Here is an 18,779-nt window from a genome sequence, read left to right on the forward strand (position 1 = left end):
CTCACTTTCCTCCTTCTCTCCCTTTCCTATCCCTCTACCTTTCTCTTTCCTTTCTTTCTCTCCCTTTGTCTCCATCTTTCCTCTCCCCCCTCCCTTTCCTCTCCCCCTTCTTCCTCTCCCTCCCTCTCTCTCCCTCTCTTCCCCTCCCCTTTTCTCTCTTTCTCCCTCTCTCTCTCTCCCTCCCTCTCTCTGATCTTCTGCTCACCTGGCAAGCTGGCTTCAGACTGTTCTGTAACAAGCTAACACACATTATTGGGCTGGCTCTCACCTCCTCTCCCTGCTTCCTGCTGAGACGCAGCAAAGGGAGGAGCCCCGCCCAATAAGCTTGTCAGCTCAACGAACAGGGTGAGGCCACTCTCTTTTTTACATGGAGAGAGAGAGAGAGAGAGAGAGAGAGAGAGAGAGAGAGAGAGAGAGAGAGAGAGAGAGAGAGAGAGAGAGAGGAGGCTGGGAGCCACAGGTTGCCGATCCGTGATCCAGGGCACCATTGCGGAGCTGCCCAGCCTCTTTCCAGCCAGACCGCTTGATTCTCAGGCCTTCCCCTCCCATCTCGCCCGTGGCACCCTCCCCTCCACCCCTCCGGTCACCTTGATGAGCTTGAAGAAAGTCTCGTAGATGAAGATGAGGGAGATGAGGAAGGCAAAGATCTCCTGGGTGAAGCGGGAGACGAAGCGCACCAGGAAGCTGCCCTCAAAGGCCACGATGGCCAGCACGATCAGGACGAGCCAGAAGCCGATCCAGACGCGGCCCACCAGGTACTCCAGGCCGTGCGAGTTGCAGAACTGCCCACGGGCAGATGGACAAAGTTCTCAGCGGCTCGAGGGCCAAAGGGGTCCTGCTCCCAAGGGGCCGAGAGCCTCCCACCTCTGGTTTAGGCGACGCGGCGGAGAGGCGACGGCCGAGAAGATGCCCCTCCGCAGGCAGACCGGGTAATCCGGGCGGCCCCTCAAACTCACCGTGAAAAAGGCTTCCTCAAAGACCAGGAGGGGCCCCGAGAAGCCGATGACCAGCAGTGGCTGAGCCCCCAGGAGGCAGAAGAGGATGCCCTGGATGGCTGTGGAGATGATCAGCTCCGACACCCCAATCAGCCCCTTGGTCTTCTCGCCTGGAGGAGAAGACAGTGGGGGGAGCCCAGGTTCATTGGGGGTCCCCGAGCCCCGGCTTCCTTGCGGCCTTCGAGCCAGTCCCGGGCCCACCGAAGCCAGCCCCCTCCTTTGCTCACCCAGCAGCCCCCCAAAGGTGATGGCGGGCGAGAGGGCCGCGAAGTAGATGAAGATGACGGCTGCCAGGCACTGGGGGTCCAGGGCATCCCGGAAATCGCTGAGATACTTGGGGTAACGCCGACGGACGTCCCGGACGAGCCCCCCAAAGAGTCGACCGGTGCGTTGAAGCGGGTCACCTTCCAACTCGTCTTCCTCCTCCTCCACCTTCAGCTTCAGCAGGGCTGGGGGTGCAAAGGAGAATCAGGGGAGGGAGCGGGTCTGCCAGAGCCCCTCATCCCACCACACCGTGATAACAAGAGCCCAACTTGCAAGAGGGTCGTGTATGTGTAGGGTGAGAAAATATGGGCCAATCAGCCGGAACAGACCGTATTGTGTTTTGTAGACAGACGAAATGGAGGAGCCCCCCCCCCAAATGGCTAACAAGCAATCATTAGCACTGGAGTCTCCCCAAACCATCATTTGTTCCTCTGCTGTTGGGGAAACACCCTTTCCGCTCCGGTGGAAACAGCTCGTTTCCAACTCGACGCTGTAGGACCACCCCAGCTACCGCAACGGTCCACAATTGGATCGTTGTGCTAAACCTTAACTCAAGGATCTGCTGATCTGCTTCCGCCGAGGAGGAATTACGGTGTCTGTCACCTACACCTCTATAATTCTCGGGTTCGGCCCGGCAACCGAACAGGGCGAAAGTACAGATTTCAACGGAGAGTTAGGACTGCGGGAAGAAACCATCGTGCAATCAGCCTTGCCTTCCGTTGAGGACTGGTGTACCGCACGAGTAAGAGAGAGGGCTGTGAAAATATCTGTAGACCCCCTCGCATTCTGGACGTAAACCTGTTTCAACTCCTCCCAAGGCGATGCTATGGGGCCCTACCCGCCAAAACCACCAGACGCAAGGACAGTCTTTCCCTCCCTCCCCTCCCTTCTTGTTGTTGTTAATTGCGAAGTTGTGTCCGACCCATCGCGACCCCATGAAACGTCTGCAAGGGAGCCCCCCAGCTCAGAGAGACCCCCCCAGGACCCTAATTTCAACCTTGAGCTACATTCTTTCTCCATTCTGGATTTCAGCTGCTCCAGATCAGGCAGCCTTTTGCAATTGACTGATGGGGATGTTTGTCAATGTCCACCAATGGCGGAAGGCAGCTTGACGTGCAGCAGCTGATCTCCCCTTTCACACCATCAAACCACCACATCCGCCTGTCCCGTGTCCTTGGGAAGGACTAGAGACAGGCCGTCCTCGGCTTACGACACTTCATTGAGCCACCGTTCAAAGTGACGACGGCACTGACAAAGTTGACTTATGGTTACGACCGTTGCAGCACACCTCCCCGCCCCCCGGTCACAGGATCAAAATGCAGACGCTTGGCCACCGACTCGTATTAACGGCAGTTGCGGCGTCCCGGGTTCCGGACGAGCAAAGCCGACGGGCGAGTCAGATTCACTTAGTGACATAAGCAGCAATGCGACTCCCAATGGTGGCGAGGAAGTCCGTAAAATTGGGCAAAACCCGCTGGACAAATGTCTCGGCCACATAAAAGTTGGGCTCAGTTGGGGTCATAACTTGAGGACTCTTATGGTTATGGTTCTCGTTATTATTATTGAACGGTGTGTATCGTCCGACTTTTACAATTTGTTTAAAAGCAGGGCGGAACCTTGGGGGGGGGGTTCCATCAGTGGGACCCCCTCCATTGTGAGGAATGCCCAGAGGACCGCTATGCTGGCCCACTTTGGGGGTGAAATGCGACTCCCCAGCCTCGTGCTCGAAGCCGAAGCGAGGGTCCGCGGCAGGGTGGGGGGGGGGGTCCCGGCCTACCTTTCTCCTCCGGCGACTTGGGCTCCAGGGCGGCCCCGGCCAGCAGCCGCCGTTCTTGCTCTTCCCTCCGCCGCAGCATCTCTCGCTGGAAGTGGGCCACGCTCCGCAGCAGCTCGTCGCCCTGCACCTCCGAGGGGGGCAGCACCACGCTGCAGTCCAGGAACTCGTTGATGGCCTGGAGCAGGTCCTGGCGGTCGTCGGCCAGGTAGGCCGCCTCGTGGAATTGCTGGGGACCCCAAGCGCAAAGAGGGAGGGGGCGACGTTGGAGACCGAGGGTCCTTTCGGAAGAGCCCCCCTCCCTCCCGCAACGCCGCAACGCCGCGGCCGGGAGTCTACCTTGTCGGACATGAGGGTGGAGATGGAGCGACCGATCTCGTGGTAGTCCATGTTGGCGCTGCTCGGGCCCAGCAGCACGAAGAGGAAGCGGACCGGCACCGGCACCTCCAGCACGGACTCCAGCTGGGCTGCCTCCTGCAGCCGCACGAAGGCCATGGTGGGCTGGTCCAGGAACTGCACGCAGCCTGCAGGAGGCGGAGGGAGGGTTAAGGTGTCTGACCGGGCCTGGCCCCCCTCCCCCCAAGACCTCTCCGGGGGTAGAGAGCCCAGTAAGAATAAGAGAATCATAGAGTTGGAAGGGACCTCGGAGGTTATCTAGTCCAACCCCCTGCTCGAGCAGAATACCCTTACAGAATCCTAGAATAAGAGTTGGAAGGGACCTCGGAGGTCATCTAGTCCAACCCCCTGCTCAGGCAGGAGACCTTTACAGAATCACAGAATGACAGAGTTGGAAGGGACCTCAGAGGTCATCTAGTCCAACCCCCTGCTCAAGCAGGAGACCCTAGACCATTTCAATCCATCAATCAATCAGAATAAGAGCTGTAAGGGACCTGGGAGGTCATCTAGTCCAACCCCATTGCTCGAGCAGGAGACCCTTACAGAATTACAGAACAGAGTTGGAAGGGACCTCGGAGGTCATCTAGTCCAACCCCCTGCTCAAGCAGGAGACCCTAGACCATTTCAATCCATCAATCAATCAGAATAAGAGTTGTAAGAGACCTCGGAGGGCATCTAGTCCAACCCCTTGCTCAAGCAGGAGACCCTTATAGACCCCCCTCCCATTTCCTTACCCACAAGCACCACCGTGGCCTCGGCGTTGTCTGGAATCTTCTCTAGCAGCTTCAGCTCATGCTTCGACTTGGACCGGGTGATGGTGCCGGATAAAACAGGAGAGGCCACCTCCTTCTGCAGGGTCTAGGGGTGGGTGGGTGGGGTGGGGAGGATGGGATGCGGAATCCGTTGGTGGCTGGACGCCCCGCAAAGGCCCCTCCCCGACACCCCTCGATTCTCCTCCAGCCGCCCCAAACCTAATTCACTCCCAGTAGGGGAGCCCGTGTAGGGGATTGGGGGAGGGGTCTTGGTGGGGGGCAAGGGGGGGGTCTGTGGACTGCCCCCCTCTTGAAATGAAGCCGCACGACAAGGAGCCGCGCGACCGTCTGCACGAGATCAGGGGAAACCTCCCCGCAGCGTCCCGAGTCGGCTCTTGGCCTCCATGTGCCTGAAATCCCCATCACAGGCGGGCAGCCAGCCAGGCAGGCAGGCAGCCCTCGGCTTACAGTTGTAATCGACCCTGGAATTACAGCCGTAAATCATTGGGGTTGTAAGTTGAGCACACCCACATGACCTGAAGTAACCAGGGTTTTTGTTTTGTTTTTTTGCAGGAAACTGGCCTCCAAAAAAATCATGCCCAAAACCATCATGAGCTGTGGTCACATGACCGAGGAATGGCACGAGTGTGGTCATGGGACCTGGGGTGTGTGCGTGCGTCCCTGACCGTGTGTGGAGGCCGGGGGGTGCCTTATGGGCCGCGAGCTCTGTGACTTCTGCGGGTCTCGTAACTTCAAGCGGTTCCTTAAAAAACCCATCGGTCGTTAAGCGAGGACTAGCCGTTAAGCGAGGACTCGCAGTAATTTCCCGGGATGTCTTCGGCTAGGACGGAAGCCCTGGCCCGTTCCCGCTTTCTCATCCCCTGCTGGATTTTTCCACACTCGGCGTGACTAGGGAATGAATAAACGCTCAACGGAATTCGTGGCCCGTCTTTCCCTCGGGCGTGGACGGGCTTCCCTGCTGAAGCCACCCAGGGGAGGGGAGGGCGAGGGGGGCACTCGAACCCGCCACCCTGGACCCGATCCCCCTTATCGCAAGGTCCCTTTGGCACTCTCTGAGCTGGGTGGTTGTCTCGTGGACGTTTCTCTGCCGAATGAGGTAACGCCATCAGCGCAGGAAGGGAGGGCAGGGGTTGGTCCCTAACCTACCTCCCATCCCTCTAGCACCGATGACGTTCCCTAGTTGGGTCACGAGACGTCTGCAAGAAAACCACCCAGCTCCGAGAGCCCCCAGGACCCCACAGTCAAACCGCCGTCCTTTCGAACACTGATGACATTCCCTCGTGGGGTCGCGAGACGTCTGCGAGCAAACCATCCAACTGCAGAGGGCGCAACTCAGCCACACAACCCGAGCCACAAAGATTCTATCAGCGTGGTTCCTTTGGTTCAGAGAGCTGCAGTGAACTTGAACCTGGGCCCGCTCCATCCAACTCCTGATCGGGTGACCTCTCATCACCAGCTAACTCCCACCACCTAGAGGGCTGGCTGCCACGCCTGCCCCCCCCAGCACTTTCTCTCCTCCCTCCCTCTCCTTTTCTCGCAGGGTGTGTGTGTGTGTGTGTGTGTGTGTGTGTGTGTGTGTGTGTGTGTCTTCCTCACCCAGAGGGTCCGGGCCCCTCGGCTGCCCTTGGAGCAGGCGGAGGGGGTCTCTGCGCAAGCTCACCTCCTTCTCAACGTCCACCCGCGTCTCATGCTCACCCACGGGGCCAATGAGTGGATCGGTGACGGTGGGCTCGCCGCCGTCTCCCACGTGGTTGGCGCTGTGATGGTGGCCCAAGAGAGAGCCGAGCGAGCCGGCCGAGATATTGCGAGGGAAGGAGAACTCTTTCTCGTCACAGGGGTGGCTGCGGGACAGGGAGAGCGCGAGAGAGAGAGATTGAGAGGGAGAGAGAGGAGAGGGAGGGAGCGAGGGAGAGGGAGAGAGAAGAGAGGGTGGGAGAGGGAGGGAGGGGAAGACAAAAAGGGAGAGGGAGAAAGGGAAAGAGACAGGGAGAGGGGGGAGGGAGAAAGGGGAGGGAGAGGCTAATAGAGAGGGAGAGAGGGAGGGAGAGGGAGAGACACAGAGAGACGGGGACAGAGGGAGAAAGGGAAAGAGACAGAGAGAGGGACGAGGGAGGGAGAAAGGGAAGGGGGAGAGAGGGACAGAGGAGAGGGAGGGGGAGAGAGGGAGACAGAGGAGAGAAAGGGAGAGGGGGAGAGACAGAGAGACGGGGAGAGAGGGAGAAAGGGAGAGAGACAGAGAGAGGGAGAGGGGGAGGGAGAGAGAGGAAGGAGGGAGAAAGGGAGGGAGAGGGAGGGAGAGGGAGAGAGACAGAGAGAGGGAAAGGGGGAGGGAGAGAGAGACGAGGGAGAAAGGGAAGAGGGAGAGAGGAGAGGGAGGGGGAGAGGGAGGGAGAGGAGAGGAAGGGAGAGGGTGAGAGAGAGGGAGGGAGAGGGGGAGAGGGAGAGAGACGGGGAGAGAGGGAGAAAGGGATGGAGAGGGAAAGGGAGAGAGACAGAGAGAGGGAGAGGGAGGGAGAGATGAGGGAGGGAGAAAGGGAAAGGGGAGAGAGGGAGACAGAGGAGAGGGAGAGGGTGAGAGAGGGAGAGAGACAGAGAGACGGGGAGAGAGGGAGAAAGGGAAAGAGAGGGAGGGAGAGGGGGAGAGAGAAAGAGAGACGGGGAGGGAAGGAGAGAGAGAGAGGGAGAGAGAAGGAGAGACAGAGAGGGAGAGAGACGGAGAGACGGGGAGGGAGGGAGAAAGGGAAAGAGACAGAGAGGGGGGAGGGGGAGGGGGAGAGACGTGGGAGGGAGAAAGGGATGGAGAGGGAGGGAGACGGAGAGAGGGAGAGAAAGAGGGAGAGAGGAGAGAGAGAGAGAGAGAGAGAGGGAGAGAGAAGGAGAGACACAGAGGGAGAGAGACAGAGAGACGGGGAGGGAGTGAGAAAGGGAAAGAGACAGAGAGAGGGGGAGGGGGAGAGACGTGGGAGGGAGAAAGGGATGGAGAGGGAGGGAGAGGGAGAGCGACAGAGAGAGGGAGAGAAAGAGGGAGAGAGAGAGAGAGAGAGGGAGAGAGAAGGAGAGACAGAGAGGGAGAGAGGGGGAGAGACGGGGAGGGAGGGAGGGAGAGGAGAGACAGAGAGGGAGAGAGAGCACTAGCGCATCCAGCTCTGCCCTGCCCAGCGTCTGCGGTGCCCCCGTGGCAGAACCAGAGGGAGGGAGATGGGTTTCGGGGAAGCTGGCAGGCCCGACACGGGGCGATCCCGGCCCACTCCGGGTCTTTCGGCTGGGCGACGGAGGGGTGCGTGCGTGCGTGCATGTGTGTGACCTTCCCTGCCTCCCTCTCTCCTTTGGCCCCGGGCGGGGGGGGGCACCTCCACCCCGCTCACCTGTGCTTCAGCAGCAGCGCCCGCAGCACGTTGGCCCGGTCCTCGGCGCGGATCTGGTCGGAGATGATCATCTGCTCCACCACTTGGTGGGCCACCCCCGGCAGCGTCTTCTGGTCCAGGTCCAGCAGGACGGCGCCTGCAGGGGGGGGAGGGGAGAGGAGGAAGGGAGGGAGGGTGGGCACTCTCAACCAGCCGCACCTACTGCCCCCCCCCCGTTCCCTGGGCGAGAACCGTAGGAAAAACCCCCCCCCCCCGGCAGTGGGGTCCACTTGTGTCGGCTGCTCCTGGCCCCTCCCTTCAGGCGATAAGCGGACGCTCTCCGATCCATTGCCAGCCTCAGTTTCCCTTTGGGATTATTCCTCACCCACGCGGGGGGGGGGAGGAAGGGCTCGGCTTTTGCTCCGCCACCCAGCCCTGATTACAGAGCCCCCCCCCCCAAGGACCTGCCTCGGCTCTCCTCTCCGATCCATTGCCAGCCTCAGTTTCCCTTTGGGATTATTCCTCACCCACGCGGGGGGGGGGGGGGAGGAAGGGCTCGGCTTTTGCTCCGCCACCCAGCCCTGATTACAGAGCCCCCCCCCAAGGACCTGCCTCGGCTCTCCTCTTGTCAACCCAGACACAAGGAGCCGGTTTCCTCAGGGAAGCCCCCCCCCCTCCATCCTGCCCCTCCCTCCTTCTCACTCAGGTGAGGATGGATTAGAATGGAATGGAATTTAAAATATAATTAAGAAGAGGATAGGATTAACAATCGGATAGGATAGGATAGAACAATGGAATGGACAAGAATAGAATAGAATAGGGAATAGAATAGAATAGAATATGAATAGAACAGAACAGAACAGAACAGAATAGAAATACAGAGTAGAAATACAGAATAGAATGGGATAGGAATAGAATGGAATGGAATGGAATAGAATAGAATAGGAATACAATAGAATAAACAGGAATAGAATAAACACGAATAGAATAAACACGAATAGAATAGAATAAACAGGAATAGAATAGAAAATAGAATAGAAAACAGAACAGAATAAAAAAATAAAAATAGAATAAAACAGAATGGAATAGAATAGAAAATAGAATAGAATACAAAATAATTGAACAGAAAATTGAATAGAAAATAATAGAATATAACAGAATAGAATATGAATATAATAGAATGTGAACAGAACAGAATAGAATAGAATTCAATAGGACAGAATAGAAAATAGAATAGAAAATAGAATAGAATCGAATAAATAAGGAATAGAACAGAATAGTAGATAATAGAATAGAATAAACAGGAATAGAATAAACAGGAATAGAAAATAGAATAGAATAAAAAATAAAAATAGAATAAAATAGAACAAAATAGAATAGAACAGAAAATAGAATAGAAAATAATTAAACAGAAAATTGAATAGAAAATAATAGAATAGAACAGAATACAATATGAATATAATAGAATGTGAATAGAATAGAACACAACAGAACATAGAACACAACAGAATAGAATAAAATTCAATAGGACAATAGAAAATAGAATAGAACAGAACAAATAGAATAGAATAGATAAAATAATGATAATAGAATAGAATGGAAAATAGAATAGAATAGAAAATAGAACAAAAAATAAAAAATAGAATAAAATAGAACAAAATAGAATAGAAAATAGAATAGAATAGAAAATCATAGAATAGAAAATAATAGAATGTGAATAGAATAGAACACAACAGAACATAGAACAGAATAGAATAGAATTCAATAAGATAGAACAGAACAGAACAGAACAAATATAGAATAGAATAGATAAAATAATGAGAATAGAATAGAATAGAAAATAGAATCGAAAATGGAAAACAACAGAAGAAACAACAGAATAGAATAGGAAACAGAACAGAACAGAAAACAGAACCGGAGCTGGACGGGACCCGCGAGGTCCTCCAGTCCAGCCCCCTGCTCCAGCAGGAAAACAGCTCCTCCCCCCCCCGGCCGAGGAGGGTCCAAGGGGGCTCGAAGGAAGGATTCAGACCCCCCCCCAACCTCCCCTGCCCTCTGGGTCCTTAGGGTCTCCTCCGGGGTCGCGCCCCCCCCCGGCCCGCCTACCGTGGGCGAGGGTCCGGCGCAGCTCCAGCAGGCTCCGGAAGGACAGGGAGGCCACGTGGGGCTTGCCCCACCGGTCCGTCTCCTCCTCCACGTCCTCCTCAAACTTGATCCAGCGGGCCGTCTCCTTCCACTGCAGCTCCTGGTTCTTGTCCTGCATCAGCTCGTTCAGCTCCACGAAGACCTGGGGGGGGGGATCTGGGTTCGAGAGCCGGGCTCAGACGGGGGGCCGGCAGCGGCGAGACCACTCACTCCCTCACCCACCCAACTACCCGGTCCGCAGTGGGTGGGCGGGTGGATTGCAGCTTCCCCCTGAAGAGCAGGGTTTGCAGACCCGGGCTCCGGTCCGATGACTCGAACTCGCCACCGCATCCCCCCTACCCCGGCTCAACTACCTCGTGGGGCTTCCGGTCGTGCTTGCGCAGGCGGGCGCTGGCCTCCGGCCGGTCCTTGCCCAGGTGCACCACCTGCCCTTTGGCGCCTTTCCGGACCAGGTGGCGGCGGACGCCGGGCACGTCCTCGAATCGGTGACCTGCAGGGGAGGATATGGGGAAGGTGGGGGGGGGAAATGGTCCCGGGGGAGACCCCTACCCCCCTCCCACCCAGGCCTCCAAGGAGGGTGGGGGGGGTCTCTGCACTCAGATTGCAGGCCTGAGGTTACCACACAGACACACTCCCATCAGCACGGACAGAGGGCGAAATAGAAATAGAATAGAATAGTTGGAAGGGACCTCAGAGGTCATCTAGTCCAACCCCCTGCTCAAGCAGGAGACCCTTACAGAACAACAGAGTTAACAATAGAACAGAATAGAATAGAAATAAGAATAGAAATAAGGAATAGAATAGAATAGAACACAATATAGAATTAATAGAATACAATAGAACAGAATAGAATTGGAAAGCACCTCGGAGGTCATCTAGTCCAACCCCCTTCTCAAGCAGGAGACCCTTACAGAACAACAGAGTTAAGAATAGAATAGAATAGAATAATAGAATAGAATAATAGAATAGAATATAGAATAGAATAGAAAATAGAATAGAATAGTTGGAAGGGACCTCAGAGGTCATCTAGTCCAACCCCTTGGTCAAGCAGGAGACCCTTACAGAACAACAGAGTTAAGAATAGAATAGAATAGAAATAAGAATAGAAATAAGGAATGGAATAGAATATAGAATTAATGGAATAGAACAGAATAGAATTGGAAGGGACCTCGGAGGTCATCTAGTCCAACCCCCTGCTCAAACAGGAGACCCTTACAGAACAGCAGAGTGAATAGAATAGAATAGGATAGGATAGGATAGGATAGTTCGAAGGGACCTCAGAGGTCATCTAGTCCAACCCCCTCCTCAAGTGGGAGACCTTTACAGAACAACAGAGCTAAGATTTAGATTAGAAGAGAAGCTGTAAGGGAACCCCAGAGGTCATCAAGTCCAACACCCTACCCCCCCGCTCAGTCAGGAGAATGTACGCCATCTCAGACGGCTGACTGTCCAGCCTCTCCTTAACATCCTCCAGCGACGGAGCGCCCACCATTTCTGGTGGCCAGCAGTTCCACCGGTTAATCGCCCCCCCCCCCGGTCCGGACTTTGCTCCTTTCATGCCAGGTCACTTCTCTCTCTGGTCCGTTTCCGACCGTGGTTTCTCGTGTCCCCCCCCCCCTCTGGCGCTTGGGAGGACAGCTTGACCCCCCCCCCTCCTCCCAGCCCAGGAGACCCCCGGGGACCCTTGCCTGCCCCCCCTCCCTCCTCCCCGCCCAGCTCACTCTTCATGTAGTCCAGGTCGGCCGAGGCCAAGGTCAGGGCTTCCGACTCGTCGGTGGGCACCTTCTGGTACTGGGCCTGCTCCGTGCCCGTCATGCTCCCGATGCGCCGCCGTTCGTTCAGGTTGTAGCTGCGGTGTCCCAGCTGCGCTTTGGGGAGGGGGCGGCCCGGGGGGGAGCCCCCCTCGCCCCCCCCAGAGTCCTCCAGGTCGGAGCTGCGGGAAAAGGGTCCCCGGCTGAGCCACACGGGTGCCACCGGCTCCCCCCCCTCTCCTTTCCTCTCCCAAATTCCCCAGCATTATAATAATAATGATAATAAAGTGGGAAGGGACCTTGGAGGTCATCTAGTCCAACCCCCTGCTCAGGCAGGAAACCCTATATACCATTTTGGACAAATGGCTGTCCAGTCTCTTCATAGTAACAATAACAATAACAACAATAATAATAAAGTTGGAAGGGACCTTGGAGATCATCTAGTCCAATCCCCTGCTCAGGCAGGAAACCCTAGACCATTTCAGACAAATGGCTGTCCAGTCTCTTAGTAGTAGTAGTAGTAGTAGTAATAATAATAATAATAATAATAATAATAATAATAATAATAAAGTGGGAAGGGACCTTGGAGGTCATCTGGTCCAACCCCCTCCTCAGGCAGAAAACCCTATCCCATTTCAGACAAATGGCTGTCCAGTCTCTTCACAGTAACAATAACAATAACAACAATAATCATAATAAAGTTGGAAGGGACCTTGGAGTTCATCTAGTCCAACCCCCTGCTCAGGCAGGAAACCCTATATACCATTTCGGACAAATGGCTGTCCAGTCTCATAATAATAATAATAATAATAATAATAATAATAATAATAATAAAGTGGGAAGGGACCTTGGAGGTCATCTAGTCCAACCCCCTGCTCAGGCAGGAAACCCTATCCCATTTCAGACAAATGGCTGTCCAGTCTCTTCACAGTAACAATAACAATAACAACAATAATCATAATAAAGTTGGAAGAGACCTTGGAGGTCATCTAGTCCAACCCCCTGCTCAGGCAGGAAACCCTATATACCATTTCGGACAAAAGGCTATCCAGTCTCTTCATAATAATAATAATAATCTTAATAAAGTTGGAAGGGACCTTGGAGGTCATCTAGTCCAACCCCCTGCTCAGGCAGGAAATCCTATATACCATTTCAGACAAATGGCTGTCCAGTCTCTTAATAATAATAATAATAATAATAATAACAACAACAACAACAACAATCATAATAAAGTTGGAAGGGACCTTGGAGGTCATCTAGTCCAATCCTTACTGAACAGAAGAGCTAATATTAGATTAGAATAGAATAGAAACTGTAAGGGACCCCAGAGGTCATCTAGTCCAACCCCCCCCCCCCGCTCAGTCAGGAGAACGTATGCCATCTGATTGACAACTGACTGTCCAGCCTCTCCTTAAAAACCTCCAGCGACGAAGCGCCAGTAATAGGCGCCTTGGGTGCAATCCCAAAACAACTGGAGCACCACTTGAACACCATTGGCATTGACAAATTTGCTATTAGTCAATTGCAAAAGGCGGCCTTATTAGGAACTGCTTCCATCCTGCGACGATACCTGTAATACAATCAAACATCCACATCTGCCTATCCCAGGTCCTGGGTAAGGACTCGATAGGTAGACAAAATGCCAAATCCAGTCTGAACATCTGGCTGACTGTGCGATGATCCATAATAATAATAATAAAGTTGGAAGGGACCTTGGAGGTCATCCAGTCCCACCCCCTGCTCAGGCGGGAAACCCTATCCCATTGCAGGCAAAGGGCTGTCCAGCCTCTTCTTAAAAACTTCCAGCGTTGGAGCCCCCCCCATCCCCGGAAGCCCCTTCCTCACCTGCTGGACTTGGGCCCCCCCGCCGCCGGGGGACCCCCGGCGTCCTCGGCCCCGGGCCCCGAGGGCGGAGCCTTCTCCCCGGAGAGGGGGGTCTGCCGGTCGGCGTCGTCCTCCTGCAGGAAGAACTGTGCCGGGCAGAAAGGGGGGGGGGGTCAGCCCCGAGGGGGAAGGGAGACCCCTCCCCTTTGCCCTCCCCCGTACCCCCTCCCCTCCCCGTGGCCCCTACCTGCACCCCATCGGGCGAGCTGTGGGGCAGCCCCTCCTGTGGGCTGGGCTCCGTCTCCGTGTCGCAGGGGTCATCCTCCTCTTCCTCCTCCTCCTCCTCCTCCGGCGCCCCTTCGCTTTCCTCCTGGATGGTGGGGGTCTCCCCGGCCCCCGAGGCCCGGGCCCGGCTGGCTCCCGCCGGCTTCTTCCTGGCCTTCCTGGGTGCCCCCTTCTTCCGCCGGCCCTCGGAGGGCAGGTGGGCCGAGAGGGGGTGGTGGGTGTGACGGGAGGACTGGCGGTGGTCTGCGGGGGAAGCAAGCGGGGTGACTCCCACCGGGCCCCCCTCCCCGTAGCCTCTGGGAAGAGCTGCCGCCCTCCCTCTGCACCCCAAAGACTGCAGCCCCCTCCCCATTGTCCCTGGGAAGACCTGCCTCTGTGTCCCTCCGATGCAGCCCCCTCCCCATGGTCTCAAGGAAGACCTGCCCCCCCTCCCTCTGTCTCCCTCCAGGCTGCAGCCCCCTCCCCATAGTCCCTGGGAACAGCTGCCCCCCTCCCTCTGCACCCCCAAGGCTGCAGCCCCCTCCCCATAGTCTCTTCCCTCTCCCTCTGCACCCAAAGACTCCAGCCCCCTCCCTATACTGACTGCCCCCTCCCTCCATGCCCCAAAGACTCCAGCCCCCTCCCCATAATCACTGCCCCCTCCCTCTGCGCCCCCAAGGCTGCAGCCCCCTCCCCATAGTCACTGCCCCTCCTTCTGAACCCAAAAGGCTCCAGCCCCCTCCCTATACTGACTGCCCCCTCCCTCCACGCCCCAAAGACTCCAGCCCCTTCCCCATAGCCCCTGGGAAGACCTGGCCCCCTCCCTCCGCGCTCCCAAGGCTGCACCCCCCTCCCCATAGTCACTGCCCCTCCCTCTGAACCCCAAAGACTCCAGCCCCCTCCCCATACTCACTGCCCCCTCCCTCTGCGCCCCCAAGGCTGCAGCCCCCTCCCCATAGTCTCTTCCCTCTCCCTCTGCACCCAAAGACTCCAGCCCCCTCCCTATACTGACTGCCCCCTCCCTCCATGCCCCAAAGACTCCAGCCCCCTCCCCATAATCACTGCCCCCTCCCTCTGCGCCCCCAAGGCTGCAACCCCCTCCCCATAGTCTCTTCCCCCTCCCTCTGTGCCCCCAAGGCTGCAGCCCCCTCCCCATAGTCACTGGCCCCTCCCTCTGCACCCCCAAGTCTTCAGCCGCCTCCCCATACTCACTGCCCCCTCCCTCCATGCCCCAAAGACTCCAGCCCCCTCCCCATAGTCACTGCCCCCTCCCTGTGTCCCAAAGGCTCCAGCCCCCCTGCCCATACTCACTGCCCCCTCCCTCCATGCCCCAAAGACTCCAGCCCCCTTCCCATAGTCACTGCCCCCTCCCTCTGCACCCCAAAGGCTCCAGCCCCCTTCCCCATAGTCAATGCCCTTCCTTCTGAACCCCAAAGCCTCCAGCCCCCTCCCCATAGTCCCTGGGAAGAGCTGCCCCCTCCCTCTGCCCCCCCAAGACTGCCGCCCCCTCCCCACCGCCCCCTCCCTCGGACCTACATTCAAAGTCCTCCTCGCTGTAGCTGCGGCCCGCCTCGTCCACGCCGCGCGGGTGGGCATCCTGCAGCAGCTCCTCGAAGCGCTCCACGCGCAGCGCCCGGGCCAGGTCCCTCTCCTCGTCCGCCGCCGCCGCCGCTTCCTCCGGCCGCGCCGAGGCGGGCGAGGCGGGGGGCTCCGGCTGCCGAGAGGAAGGCCAAGCGAGACCCGTGAGCGCCGGGCCGGACCCCCCACCCGAGACCCCCATCGGGACCCCCACCCAGGGCTCCCCGCGGCTTCCGAGACCCCCGCCCGGCACCCCATGGGGACCACCCACCCGGTGCTCTCCGTGGCTTCCGAGACCCCCACCCAGCACCCCATGGGGACCCCCACCAGGTGCTCTCCGTGGCTTCCGAGACCCCCACCCAGCACCCCATGGGGACCACCCACCCGGCGCTCCCCGCGGCTTCCGAGACCCCCACCCAGCACCCCATGGGGACCCCCACCAGGTGCTCTCCGTGGCTTCCGAGACCCCCACCCAGCACCCCATGGGGACCCCCACCAGGTGCTCTCCATGGCTTCCGAGACCCCCACCCAGCACCCAATGGGGACCCCCACCCGGCCTCCCCGCGGCTTCCGAGACCCCCACCCAGCACCCCATGGGGACCCACATCCGGCGGTCTCCGCCGCTTCCGAGACCCGCACTCACCATCCCATGGGAACCCCCACCCAGGGCTCCCCGCGGCGTCCGAGACCCCCACTCACCATCCCATGGGAACCCCCATCCGGTGCTGCCCGCGGCTTCCGAGACCCCCACCCAGCACCCCATGGGGACCCCCACCAGGTGCTCTCCGTGGCTTCCGAGACCCCCACCCAGCACCCCACAGTAACGCCCACCCGGTGCTCTCCGTGGCTTCCGAGACCCCCACCCAGCACCCCACAGTAACGCCCACCCGGTGCTCCCCGCGGCGTCCGAGACCCCCAAGCAGCACCCCATGGGGACCCCCACCCGTTTCTCTCCGCGGCGTCCGAGACCCCCACCCAGGGCTCCCTGCGGCGTCTGAGACCCCCACCCAGCATCCCATGGGAACCCCCACCCGGTGCTCTCCGTGGCTTCCGAGACCCCCACCCAGCATCCCATAGTAACCCCCACCCGGTGCTCCCCGCGGCGTCCGAGACCCCCACCCAGCACCCCATGGGGACCCCCCATCCGGTGCTCTCCGCGGCTTCCGAGACCCCCACCCAGCACCCCATGGGGACCCCAACCCAGCACCCCATGGGAAGCCCCCTCCTGTGCTCTCCGCGGCTTCCTAGACCCCCACCCAACCCCCCATGGGGACCCCCACCCACCGCCCACCTGAGCCATGATGCTCCGTCTGCCAGCCCGGCCGCCTCTCCCCGCCGCCCGCGGGATTTATGTGTCCGTGGGCGGCGGGGAAGGTCGGGGGGGGGGACGGCGGCTCCATCGCCCGCCTGCCACTCCAAATATTGACTGATCGGCGGCGGCGGCGGCCGGTCCTGCCCCCCCCTTGCACCGCCGCGCCCCCCCCCTCAAGGTGACCCGCGCAAGGTCTGCAGAGCCGGCCCCTCCCTCCCTCCCTCCCCAAAGATTCGCGGGACGGGCAGGATTCGCATCCACCGCCTCTTCCCCCATCCTCCCCCCCCCGGGGAAGAAGGGGTGCCCCCACCCCCCAGAAACCCCCCTGCCCAGGCGGGAGGCTGCAAGACCCCCCCCCCAACGGGGAGGGGGGAAAACTCCCACCCTTCTCCTCTTCCCAGGCTGCTCCCCCGCGGGAGCTGCCTCTGAGCACGGGCAGAGTGCAACAGCCCCCACAATCGCAGGAAAACCTCCGGTAGCGTCGGCTGATCGAAGTGGGGTGGGGGGGGTGGGGGGTGGACCCAGCCGAGCGGTCCTGGTGCAGGTCTGGGGGGGGCGGTTTGAGCGAGGGACAGAGGTGGCACATGGTCTCGGGAGTGGCTGGCCCAGCTCTGCCATTGGCTGCCCCAGCCAGGCCCAGGAGTCCTGGCCTTGGTTCTCCAGTCTGCTTCACTTCTGCGCCCACCTGGGCCCTGCTTGGCCTCCCTCCCTTCTTTCTCTGGCTCCTTCCTTCCTTCCTTCTCTTGCTCCTTCCTTCCTTCCTTCTTACTCTGGCTCCTTCCTTCCTTCCTTCCCTCCTTCATTCATTCTTTCTCCTGCTCCTCCCTCCCTCCCTTCTTTCTCCTACTCCTTCCTTTCTTCCTTCCCTCCTTCATTCATTCTTCCTCCTGCTCCTTCCTCCCTCCCTCCATTCTTTCTCCTGCTCTTTCCTTCCTTCCTTCCTTCCTTCCTTCCTTCCTTCCTTCCTTCCTTCTCCCTCCCGTCCTTCTTTCTCCTGCTCCTCCCTCCCTTCCTTCCTTCCTCCCTTCTTTCTCCTGATCCTCCCTCCCTCCCTCCTTCATTCATTCTCCTGCTCCTCCCTCCCTCCTTTCTCCTACTCCTTCCTTTCTTCCTTCCCTCCTTCATTCATTCTTCCTCCTGCTCCTTCCTCCCTCCCTCCATTCTTTCTCCTGCTCCTTCCTTCCTTCCTTCCTTCCTTCCTTCCTTCCTTCCTTCTCCCTCCCGTCCTTCTTTCTCCTGCTCCTCCCTCCCTTCCTTCCTTCCTCCCTTCTTTCTCCTGATCCTCCCTCCCTCCCTCCCTTCCCTCCTTCATTCATTCTCCTGCTCCTCCCTCCCTCCCTTCTTTCTCCTACTCCTTCCTTTCTTCCTTCCCTCCTTCATTCATTCTTCCTCCTGCTCCTTCCTCCCTCCCTCCATTCTTTCTCCTGCTCCTTCCTTCCTTCCTTCCTTCCTTCCTTCCTTCCTTCCTTCCTTCCTTCCTTCTCCTGCTCCTCCCTCCCTTCCTTCCTTCCTCCCTTCTTTCTCCTGATCCTCCCTCCCTCCCTCCTTCATTCATTCTCCTGCTCCTCCCTCCCTCCTTTCTCCTACTCCTTCCTTTCTTCCTTCCCTCCTTCATTCATTCTTCCTCCTGCTCCTTCCTCCCTCCCTCCATTCTTTCTCCTGCTCCTTCCTTCCTTCCTTCCTTCCTTCCTTCCTTCCTTCCTTCTCCCTCCCGTCCTTCTTTCTCCTGCTCCTCCCTCCCTTCCTTCCTTCCTCCCTTCTTTCTCCTGATCCTCCCTCCCTCCCTCCCTTCCCTCCTTCATTCATTCTCCTGCTCCTCCCTCCCTCCCTTCTTTCTCCTACTCCTTCCTTTCTTCCTTCCCTCCTTCATTCATTCTTCCTCCTGCTCCTTCCTCCCTCCCTCCATTCTTTCTCCTGCTCTTTCCTTCCTTCCTTCCTTCCTTCCTTCCTTCCTTCTCCTGCTCCTCCCTCCCTTCCTTCCTTCCTCCCTTCTTTCTCCTGATCCTCCCTCCCTCCCTCCCTCCCTTCCCTCCTTCATTCATTCTCCTGCTCCTCCCTCCCTCCCTTCTTTCTCCTACTCCTTCCTTTCTTCCTTCCCTCCTTCATTCATTCTTCCTCCTGCTCCTTCCTCCCTCTCCTCCATTCTTTCTCCTGCTCTTTCCTTCCTTCCTTCCTTCCTTCCTTCCTTCCTTCTCCCTCCCGTCCTTCTTTCTCCTGCTCCTCCCTCCCTTCCTTCCTCCCTTCTTTCTCCTGATCCTCCCTCCCTCCCTCCCTCCCCTCCTTCATTCATTCTCCTGCTCCTTTTCCTCCCTCCCTTCCTTCTTTCTCCTCCTCCTTCCTCCCTCCCTCCATTCTTTCT

The 18,779-nt window shown here is 57.8% G+C and overlaps 1 protein-coding gene across 2 annotated transcripts in view; it reads right to left on the reverse strand.

Moving 5' to 3' along the window:
- Positions 1-18,779, reverse strand: part of SLC4A2 (solute carrier family 4 member 2) — a 42,047-nt gene that overhangs the window by 3,875 nt on the left and 19,393 nt on the right. Inside the window, exons 1-15 of one of the 2 annotated variants that reach the window (XM_039365740.1) lie at positions 16,400-16,504; positions 15,067-15,244; positions 13,514-13,794; positions 13,288-13,412; positions 11,413-11,624; positions 10,045-10,181; positions 9,653-9,833; positions 7,568-7,703; positions 5,863-6,043; positions 4,164-4,287; positions 3,373-3,557; positions 3,037-3,262; positions 1,223-1,444; positions 957-1,105; positions 588-782 (exon numbers count right to left, since the gene is read on the reverse strand). In XM_039365740.1, coding sequence (XP_039221674.1) covers positions 588-782; positions 957-1,105; positions 1,223-1,444; positions 3,037-3,262; positions 3,373-3,557; positions 4,164-4,287; positions 5,863-6,043; positions 7,568-7,703; positions 9,653-9,833; positions 10,045-10,181; positions 11,413-11,624; positions 13,288-13,412; positions 13,514-13,794; positions 15,067-15,244; positions 16,400-16,408 — 2,541 coding nt within the window. In that variant the 5' untranslated portion in view covers positions 16,409-16,504. Of the gene's footprint in view, positions 1-587; positions 783-956; positions 1,106-1,222; positions 1,445-3,036; positions 3,263-3,372; positions 3,558-4,163; positions 4,288-5,862; positions 6,044-7,567; positions 7,704-9,652; positions 9,834-10,044; positions 10,182-11,412; positions 11,625-13,287; positions 13,413-13,513; positions 13,795-15,066; positions 15,245-16,399; positions 16,505-18,779 lie in introns of those variants that run through there. The other variant, XM_039365739.1, reaches the window with a different exon arrangement.

This window comes from Crotalus tigris, unplaced genomic scaffold (assembly GCF_016545835.1).
Source record: "Crotalus tigris isolate CLP2741 ecotype Arizona unplaced genomic scaffold, ASM1654583v1 scf7180000020177.261782, whole genome shotgun sequence".
NCBI lineage: Eukaryota > Metazoa > Chordata > Lepidosauria > Squamata > Viperidae > Crotalus > Crotalus tigris.